Source organism: Ursus arctos, unplaced genomic scaffold (genome assembly GCF_023065955.2).
Source record: "Ursus arctos isolate Adak ecotype North America unplaced genomic scaffold, UrsArc2.0 scaffold_29, whole genome shotgun sequence".
NCBI lineage: Eukaryota > Metazoa > Chordata > Mammalia > Carnivora > Ursidae > Ursus > Ursus arctos.
In genome coordinates, this window is record NW_026622974.1 from 13611743 (window position 1) to 13622558 (window position 10816).

The following is a 10816-nucleotide window of genomic DNA, read 5'->3' on the forward strand; positions in this document are numbered from 1 at the left end:
TCCTTAATCCCCATCACCTGTTTAACCCATGGCCCCCACCTCCCTCCCAGCAACCCTCAGTTTATGTTCTATCGTTAAGAGTCTGCTTGACCAGGGCTTTTTAAATGAGATATAGCAGATATTTAAAAACTTCCAAGTGAATATTTTAAGTTACTATTTATGAGTCTTCACTCAAAAGGCAAAGTACTTACTTGTAAACCATTTCATCATTATCTCATTTAATCTTAATAACCCTATAGGGCATTATCATCTCTATTTTATAGATTAAAAAAACTGAGGTTTAGATAAAGCAATTTGTCCAAAGCTACACGTTCATTTACACTCAAATGAAAATGCTTTTGTCCATTCTAGATTTATGGCTCAGAGTTGTTATTTTTTTATAGGATTATAAGCTTATTAACAAGCTATGCATTTTCTAAATAGTCACTTAAGCATTCTTAACCTACACAGGCAAGTTTGTCCTTCCAACTCAATGGATGACATATCAGCCCTTAACAAATCCCATCCTGGTTTTATTGGCTTTATGCATGTTAAGAACACACTCAAATATTAAGAACGTATTATATTTTCCTAAGTTCACGTGCACTTCTCTGCTAAGTAGAGAACAGTTTACCTTAACTTGAGAGCCACTACACTGGGTTAAAAAAATTAGAAAACCTATACATTTGCTTTTAAATGTTGTTTTCTGACACCTCTACAACCTGTAGTGTTAACTCTGTAAAAGGAGATTTGATGAAATCTCATACTTTGTAAATAATCCAAAACCTGGTATTATGTGTTTGAGAAATGGACCTGAAGGCAGACAGATTTCAATTCTGATAACGCCTCTGCTGGTTAGTAGCTGAAAAGGCCTGGCAGGCGTTAACATCAGAGTGGACTCAGAAGTTGTACTTACTGCCACATTTGCAGCATACGTTTCCTAAGTCTGTCCTTTAATGGACACACTCCAGTTAAAAACAAAATCTGCGCCTCCAAAGTTTGTGTCAGCTGTGAAAAGGTAAGTGCTTTCTTTTTTTTTTTTGCACACGTAGAATGCCTGGCAGGCAAAAGAGAACCCAGGAACCTCCATCTTACCTCTCCCCCTCCAGGCCCCATCCTGGGGCAAAATGAAGTGCTTCTCCCGGCAACCCAGGAGTTAGAACTTCTATCTCCTATAGAAACAATAAATGGTGGCCAGGGTTAGGACCCTGTTACACCAAAGGCAAAATATACATCTGTAAATGGATCTGGAAATCTACGCATTCATAAGATTGTCACACGAAAATACTTCTGATTTCCAAAAAGCCAGCAGACACACATCTTTAGAATACAACCCATTTTTACTGCAGCAATTGGTGGCAGCCCTCGCTTTACTCAACAGTCTAAAGACTATCTTCAGGTGAATTTCAAAAAGTAACATTCTGGTTTGAAACATGTACATTTAAAAATCTGATTCAATGCTGTTCTTACACTATAAAAGCTAGGACAGAGTCCAACCCTGTCACTTTCTACAAGAGGAAAATGAGGCTCACAATCACACAGGGAGTTTGGCAGGCCCTGGAATATGACACAAGTGTTCAAATCCAGGGTTCTTTCTGATAAACACTACCAGATGTAAATACTGTCCTAGTAACTAGGGCTAGGCATTTCCAAAAGTGGCAGGGTCTCCTAACCATGGTTTTAATGTTTTTTTTTTGGGGGGGGGGGGACAGGGAAGCTTATAAGACCAAAACTTCCCACAAAAAGCAGTACTTTGGTATCACGCCAAGCAGTCCAACATATCACATCTCAAACACCTTTTCTGTCTGGCAAGGCCATCCTCCATCTCCAGGGCCACACCACCCACCACGCCCTTCTCCACTTTTATCTGCCCAGCCTGTTTCTCAGTTACTTCTCAGGCTTCTGCATACAATGCATGTTTGCTTGCTGCCTGATCCTGCCTGCAGACTTCTACTTCAGTAGACGTGATCCCTGAGCTCCTATGCGCAAGGAATGGCGCCAACACTGGAGTCGTTAACTTCTCTCCTGCTCTTTTCGAAAAGCTCATCTCATCAAGGAAGCCTCCCACGATAAATGTGAGAGTCTGGCTTTCAAACTCCTCAAGTGGCAACCATACTAAGAAATAATTTACATACGACTCAATATAGACCTGCTCACAGGGACCCTCAAATAACTCAAAAGTTTGACATGCTACGCTTGCTATTTATGACAAAGTGGTCCTCTTCATCCGATTCCCCCCCCCCCTTTTTTTTTTAAGTTCCAGAGAGAAAAAAAGTCTAGGAGAACCTAAATTTGTTTCTCAACCCGCTAATGGATCATGACCTGCAGTCTGAAAACAATGTTCTGTAACATAAAAGAGTGATTACTTTGACATGGTACCAGAGGCATCAGCCAATATTTAGGCACGAGACTCCCCACCCTCCTCCAGAACCTCACCTTCTCCCTGCCCAGTCCTAGAGACACCACAATGGAGAATTCGTTCCTACAATACCACAGGTCAAGGATCAGAGAGAGAACGAACTTCATGCGACAAAGCTTTTACTTAAGTGCCATTTCAGAAATAGAAAATAGAGTGAGGTGTTTTTTTTTTTTTTTTTCTTTAACCATCTGAGCAGCCTTCACAATCTCAATTCTTCCCCATGTGTCAGGCTGCCTATTTCTGCCTGGACCGTCAACACTTGGGCAGGAATTCCACTCTTCTTGAAAATCCTACGCTCCACCCCGACACATATGACTGGAGCAGAATTTAAAACTATGAGAAGTGTGTTATTTTTAATATCTAAAATAACTTTTCTACTTCATGGATACAGATTTCTACTACACATACAAATTCCCCACTCCAAAAGACGCTGGTTTATTAAGGAGAAAAGCAGCGAAGAGGTGTGGGAGAGAAAACAAAATCAGGAGGGACAGAGGACAGATCATTAAATGCACACAATACACAAATGAACACACACAATGTCAGATGCTGTGAAGCAACAAGGAACTTTGGAATAAAATTGAAGCATTATCACCAAACACAATACCGTACCCCTTTTCTGTCCAAAGTATGACAAACCCCTTCTCGTATAAACGTGAATTACTATTATACTTTTCTAACTTAAAATACCACAATTCAACTGTAAAAAGAATTATCTTCCAGCTTTAGAAACAGACAAACTAATTTTGCAAGGAAACAGATTCTGCACCACCCTGACGCTTAGGTCAAGAGTAATAACATCAACTGAAAGATACATTTACACCTGAGCAAGCCATGGAACACAAATGGTTAAAAAAAAAACGGATGCACTTTTCAAAAAAGCACTTAATTATTTGAATGTTATCTACACGTGACTTTTAAAAACGGGAAGGGAGAGCATAAAACAGCTTTGGCAGAAGAAAACTAAATCTAAAGGGGGCAATGCTTTCCAGATCATTCCAATAAACAATGGTTCAACAAATTGAAAATGCAAAGACATTTCAGCTGTAGGCAGAACGTATGTTGAAACACTGATTTGCACAGTTTAGACACTGGACGCAGGCCATGGAAAGGCACTAACAAACCCCAACTGCGAAGCTTCAAGAGTTCCCATTTAGAATTAAACAGGAACAAGAAGTTTCCTCCCCTTTAGGAAAACCGAGGTATAATTTCTGTTCTATGCCTGTAAAGTGGTGGTGAAGCGGGGAGGGTGAGGAAAGGTGTGTGAAGAGAGTGCGAGGGAGCTGATGAGCAGCACCTGGAGGTTTAAAAAGTAACCTGCTGGAGATGGGGCGGAAGCGAACATCCCGAAGACCTGACTCCTAGCAGCAACGGCCCTTCTAGGACAACTTGGTCCCTTTCTCGCTGATCGCAAAAGCGCATTTTGACACCGGACGCCAGATCGCGATACTGTGCCGGCAGATATACCAGACGAAAAACTCCTGGAAGCACAAATGTCACACTTGCTCACGCTCGCGCCCTCCCAGCGCCTAACCCATTTGTTGAATGAAGGAGAAAACCCTAAGAATGAATGAATGGGATAGAGAAGTCTAGTGAGAAGACTCTGGGCAGGGCCCCACGCGCTAGAGCGCCCCGGACACCCGCCGGGCGAGGGCAGGGGCAGCGCGCCAGGGCGGGGACGCGTCCGGGGACCCTCGGGGCGCACCGCAGGACGCGGACCGCTGTGGGGGCGCGGGGCACGCCTCGCCGAACAAAGGAGACACGGGGTGGCCTGACAGGGCCGCCTGGCGGGGGCGGAGGCCGCGGGCGCTCACCTCATCGCCCCACTTGAGCACGTCCTTGTGCCGGTCCTTGACGGCGTGGTAGATGTGCAGGAACTGGAGAATCCCGTGCCGCCGCACGTGGTCGGCGTGGCGCTTGGTCTCCTCCCAGCTCAGCGGCGAGCCCTGGGACAGCAGCCCCATGGCTGCCCCCTCCTCCTCCTCGGGGCTGACGGCGACCGCCCGCTCAGGGCGCGGGGCGCGAGCCGGACACTCAGCTGCCCGCAGAAAGCGGCGGCGGCGGCTGCAGCTCCGCCCCGCGGGGGCGCCCTCGGGCCGCAGCCGGCGGAGGGAAGGTCCGCTCCGCTCCCCTGCGCGGGGTCCTTGCCGCCCAGGTGACCGACTCAGGGGTCCGGCGCGCCGTGCGGACACAGAGGCAGAGGACGGGAGGGCAGGCTGGGCGGCTCTCGGCCCGGCGGCCTCGCCCGTCGCCCGCTCCGGCTCCCACCCCGCTCCTGCTCCGAGGCGGCGGCGACGGACCCCACAGCCACGGTGCGGCAGCGGCTCTGGCTTCTCTTTACCGGTGTCGTGCACTGGCTTCTTCCTACTTGTCACCAAGACCTGCGCCGCCACAGAGCATGCCCAGTCCCCCTATCGGCTCACTCGCGGCTCCGGGGCGCGATCCGTCGCTCCGGATTTTATAGGCTACGGGCGGAGGCGGGGAAAGAAGGCGGTGCAGGAGAGGAGGCGTGGCCGAGCGCCCAAAGAGGCTCCAAAGAGGCCTCGGAGGAGGCGTGCGCAGGCGTGGTTGGGGCGGAGTCAAAGGGAAGGGGCGGGGCTGAGGGGGGAGAGTGAGGTCTGGCATGCTTTCAGCAAATGAGATACGTAAAAACCTGTGTTCTCTAGTCCAAAGAGATAAACTTTAGGTTGCGGAAAGAATTTGGTTATTTGAATTAATGAACAACCCACTATATTCTTTTTGAGGTGAGAAAAGGCCTCACGCTTATAAAAAGCAGGGGAGAGCTGCAGGGTATGGTAATAACTACATAGTTTGGGAGTCAGATGAAACACCCATTCAATTCTAGTTTCCACTATTTACTGACTGTGAGAGCTTGGGCACGTTATGTCCATACCGTGTATAATTATATTAATTCTATCTTTTATGGATGTTGTAAGAGTGTGCATGATGGAGACATGCATAGAGTCGCTGGCCAATAAATTACCTGGTTATTAAAGAGGAATCAATTTGTCTACAAGTTTTCTGTACATACAATGTGTATGTATTACAAGTATTTGTGTATTCTCTAAATTATTTGGTGACATAAAGTCTTTGGAGGGCCCAGACACCATTCATCACAACAAAAAGGACTTTGTCAACATCTCTAGATGAATTTTTTGAAGGAATCATCTCCAAAAGCTTATCTCTCATTCAAACCTAATATTCATACATTATGTGACTACAATGATGTTCACATGAGCTTACCAAGGAGAAGATATTAGAAACAACTGGGGTTGATAGTATTCTGGTGGGAAAGAGAAAGGAGGAGGGACCTGACCCCCATAAGTCTGTGTTGACAGAATGATATGTCAAGGAGGGAAAGAGTGACAGCAACTAGATCACACATGCAGTGAGGCCAGAAAGTCTGCATTTATTGTGCCCACTTCCATCAACTACGAAGTTAAAATTTACTAAGCACGTATTAACTGCTGAATGGATATATAGGGTAGTAGGAGTCTCTTCTCCCATACCCCTTCATAGTGGATGTGCCCCTGTCAGGGATTGGGGAGGAGGATACCCAAGGTCTGGCTGTAATTTCCACAGTGGAGTGCTTGTATGTGTGGGGTGTGGATGGCGGCGGGGCTGTGGGGGTGTTTGAAGCTCAGGAGATGTTTCAATCCCCAGTGTACAGCAAGAATAAAAACCAAGCCTCATTCTAATTTGTTCACGGCTGACTCAGCAACCTCAGCTCCTGCACCCACTCTTGCTTGTACCCTCTGCACCAATATCACTAAGCTTGTTTGGTCCTGGCTTCCCACTGATTTTTTTTCTGCTTGGAATTCTCCACCTGACACATTCCTGTTTATCGGTTGAGTCCCAGTTTTTCCTCTCCTTAGTTTGGTTGCATTTGTACAAGAATGAAATCATTTAAAAAATACCTCCACACTAGTGACTTCCTCTGGGATAGAGATGATTTATACCTTTTGATCTTTTTATTTCTTTTTTAAGAAAAGTGCGTGTATGAATCTTAGCTTCCTATGGAAGGCAGGGAGTGTGGGGAGCTGGGGGAGGGCAGTGGTTGCTCATGTTTCACATGCAAATGAGGCTTCTAAAAGATCATTTTTTATTCTCAAAATCTCACCTCACTTTCATAGGCCTGCATTGTTCAACACAACAGCCATCAACCACAGGTGGCTACTGAGCATTTGAAACATGGCTAATTTGACCGTAAAACTGAATTTTAGTTTTATTTTAATCCACTTAAATATAAATTTCAAAACTGCTATTCCATTTCATTACTGGAAAACTTTTACATAAATTTGGAGCAGGTTGGGAATGTGAATTTACTTTTTTGTCTGTTAATTTTATGACATGGAAATATTGAGATACAATATAGTGCTTAAATTAGTTCACCTGCTTTTTAGTTTTAAAGGTGGTTAATGGGAAATTTAAGATTATCTCTGCGGCTTGCATTCCATTTAATTGAAACAGAGCAGGTGTAGACATTTACACTTTGCAACGCACACACTTTTCTCCTACACCTGCTGGATTTCCTCACAATACCTGAACCTGGGCTCTTGGGACAATATCAGTTTCGTTTTAATGAAGAATACAGGGACAAGGGTGGTTCAGTAAGAGACTAAGTTCAAGTCTAGCCAAAGCTCTACAGGGTGCTGATCTTAATGAGAGTTAACACACTGTAATTTGAGTCATTCAGCCCCAGATTCCGGTTGACACACAAGGGGGCCTCTCGTACCCAATTCTGAGCCAGCACCCCGAAGATCACCCCCCCCCCCCGGGCTCTGTTCAATCTCAAATCGGGTGCAGCATGGTGGCACTATAGGGCAGTTGTGTCAAAGTTAAACCATCGCCGCCAGTGCCTTTACCAATTGCTGTTACAAGGGACGGGGGAACCCACCATAGATCAACACAAGTCACATTCAAGACCAATCCATCCCCTCTATTTGACAGTGTTTTTCATTTTTAGGTTTACTTCTTCTTCTGTACTTCTATGAGCAGGTTTTCAGCGACCAGTCCCGGACAGATCTTTTACGGTTTTAATGATCGCTAAGGGGGGAAAGGCGCTCGTAGACTGCAAAATCAGCTCTTCTCCAGGCCTTGCCCAGCGGCGGATTCCTGTTCATATCTTCCGCGGAAAAAACCCGGACTCACTCAGCCTGAGTCGACCTTTGCCAGCGGCGATACAGACAACGCTTCCCCGCCTTCTACCCCGGGTACAGCCGCAAGCCCCGCCTCCAGGACCGCCCGGAAAACCCGGACCGTGGAGCCAGGAGGCTGGCGACTCGGCGCAACCGCGGGGCCGAGCTGAGCATGCTCGGAGAGCGGCTCAGTCGCGGTAGGAAGCGGCGCGGGCCGAGGGCGCTGCACGCCGCGTCGTTGTTGTGATACAGCCCCCGCCACGTGACTGCGCCGGGCCCGCCTCCAGGCGCGCGGTGCCGCCTCCCAGTGACTCAGCACTTTGTGCGGGTTCCGTGCTAGAGGTCATTGCCGGGGATGCTGCTGGGGGCAAAGTCTCTGCGCTCCGCTCTTGACACTCCCCCCACCCGCACCCCGGCTGCTGCTCATAGTGTTGCAGCAGCCATTTCAGACTCGGTGGTTTTCGGGCCTCCCCGCAAAGAGGAAAAAATATATTTCCCTGTGGTTGCGCCGAGTCCAATTTTCCCTGAGTCAGCAGCTCCGCTGAGATCACGGAGATGGCCTCGCAGAGATCAAATGGGGAAAGCAGAGGGGCTCTGCCTAAGGGTCTCTGGGCGGGATGTTTTGCAGGTTCAGGATACTTGCGGTCATCTGCTCCAGGCCTTACTGTTCTGTTTGGCTTGAGCATCCCTTAGATGCTCTCTCGGGGGTCTCAGTAATTTACTCTTCATGGTGCACCTGCTTTATGCCAAGCACTTTGATCTAGAATCCATGGAACAATTCCGATTGTTGCCGTATTTTATAAATAAGGCAACTGAGATCCAGTAATAGTAAATAACAGGTAGTGGTGACGCAGGGATCCGAACTCCGGTTTAGTTTCTACTATACCGCACTACCTGGCTGAAGTTGAGGGCCTCTTTCTGGGGGCTCTTTCTGGCTCTTGTTTCTGCCTCCCCTAAGCCTCCTCTCCTTTGACACTCCCTTGCCCCCCAAAAGAACTCTATTCAATGAGGTGTTTAAGATTTTCTTGCTTTGTATTTTAATTCATTGGTAGAAACAAACGGCTATCTCTTAAGTGTACACAGTACAAAATGGGGAAGATGCAGAAAGGATTTTTCCCTACCATTGCATTATACTTGGAATTTGATTTGACTACATTGAAGAAGTACCCCAGGGCTTTATCATAGAAGTGCAGTACCCGAAAGACTGTGGTCTTCCCTCTAGTTCAGGGTAACCTGCCCAATCTAAGTAAAGTTGTCTTCCTTATCATCAGGGACTCTTTCTTCTTCCCCTGTTCAAATAAGGTTTCCCTTCCAACCTAAACATTCTTTGATGTCAATGCTACTAAATTAGTTGGAAAAGTGCAAATCTTTTTGTATCACGTAGTATTTCCAACACATGTTGAGATGGGCTATTGTCATTCCAAGTCAACGAAACACAGAACCTCTGTCAACTTGGTTTTTAAAGCTGACTTGTAGTTCATGGAGGTTTTTCAAAAGTATAAAATGCTTATTTTCATGTAGAGTTGCAAAAGGTCTGCTCTGTCAAGTGAAGGCCTTTATTAAGACAGGGAAAGCTTGAGTGTGTAAAGAAGATGGGTGGGAATCAATGGGGTGAGATTAAAGATGTGGGAAAGAGAGAGGATGCCTTTAGAAGCAAGATCTCTCAGGAGGCATGATAGAATCCAGAACATATGTCAAGTGGTGACATTTTTCATAACAGTATCATGGCCTTTTTACGAGATGCTAGGAAAGAAGATGAGGATGCTGAGATTGATGTGTTGGGACAGGAAAGGTAATAGCTGAGTCCAGGAGACTCCCTCTTTTTCACTGGAATATGGATAAAGAAATACAACCTTTTATTACAGACATTTCCAAACAAGCACGGAAGTACAGAGGACATGGTGTAATATACCTATCGTAACTGTTACCCATCTTCAGTATCGCCACATGGCTCATCTCATTTCAGGTATTCACTCCCTCCCAGTAATTTAAAGCAAATCTCGCTGGTGTATGATCTCAGGTAGTTAGCTCCAAGTGAGGAATGTCAAAGGCAATTTGAGCAATTGGTATGAGGGGTGATCCAAGAAGATGAAAAGGAGTGAGCACTAGGCTAATTCCTTACTGGAAATCAATTTCCTTTGTCCTGAAATTGGAGACAGTTGGTGTTAACCAATGGTTTTTTATTCCAAGTTTTCTAGCTATCATTCTACCTTATGTGACCTTGCATTTAAAAACAAAACTGAAAATCCCTCCCTGTCACATGTAGTGTAAACTGTTTCACAACGGCTGGCAGGGATGATTATTATTGTCAGAGTAGGCCCACTGTCAAACCTGAGTATGGTCTTTAAGGTATGTGTTTACGTGTTTTAAGATCCTAATTTTAGTCTCTACCTCTTTCTTCCCATTTCACTCACCTTCGTTCCCATAAATGTATGTGAACTTTATTCATGGTTAGATAATGCTAAATTGAACTTTGGCCATGGCACCCCATCATTTGTGGACAATGGAATGTACAAAAGTACTTATCATATTCATAGCATTTAGAAAGGCAGTGGTACTGGATATCATGCAATTTTGCTTCGATAAGACTAGTTCCTAAAAACAAAAACAAAGGAGTAACATAATTGTACTTCCGGAAGGTATTTTTCTACAGACAATACCCCCTACTGTTTATTTTAGTACTTAGGCTAAAATTTAATAGGTATTTTGAGGGGAAAAATCAACTCATCTAAAAACAACCTATCCTGCAATACACAGGACAGCCCCACACAAAGAATCATTCATCCCCAAATGTCAGCAATAGGAAGGTTAAGAAACCTTGGTTTACACGTATCATGATTAACTCTAAATATTACGTGGGTACGTTTCCTTATTTTAAAAAAATTTTTTATATTTTTTATTTGTCAGAGAGAGAGCAAGCACAAGCAGGGGAAGAAGCAGGCTCCCCATTGAACAAGGAACCCGATGTGGGACTCGATCCTAGGACCCTGGGATCATCACCTGACCCAAAGGCAGACACTTAAGCAACTGAGCCACCCAGGCGTCACAATAGGCACCTTTCTTTAAATATTTTCAAGGGTTTCTAAGGTCATCAAAATGACTAATTGGAAAGCACTGATATATACAACGATTAGTATCATTTTATTTGCAGTCATGATGTGCACAAATATATACAGCTATTGAATATTCTACTAGTCTCCAGTGTGTTGATGGAGCCCATGATAAGAGGGGATAGGGCCCCTTCTTTATCCTGTTTCTCTTTTCCTTGTGGCTACTTACT

At 45.5% G+C, this 10816-nt stretch overlaps 1 protein-coding gene across 1 annotated transcript in view; it reads right to left on the bottom strand.

Annotated features, from left to right (window-relative positions):
- The window catches only part of GCLC (glutamate-cysteine ligase catalytic subunit), a 45147-nt gene extending 40308 nt beyond the window's left edge, over positions 1-4839 (bottom strand). Inside the window, exon 1 of the mRNA XM_026507222.4 lies at positions 4213-4839. Within this exon, the coding sequence (XP_026363007.3) occupies positions 4213-4362 (150 nt within the window). The 5' untranslated portion in view covers positions 4363-4839. The remainder of the gene's footprint in view (positions 1-4212) is intronic.
- Between the last annotated feature and the right edge of the window lie 5977 nt (positions 4840-10816).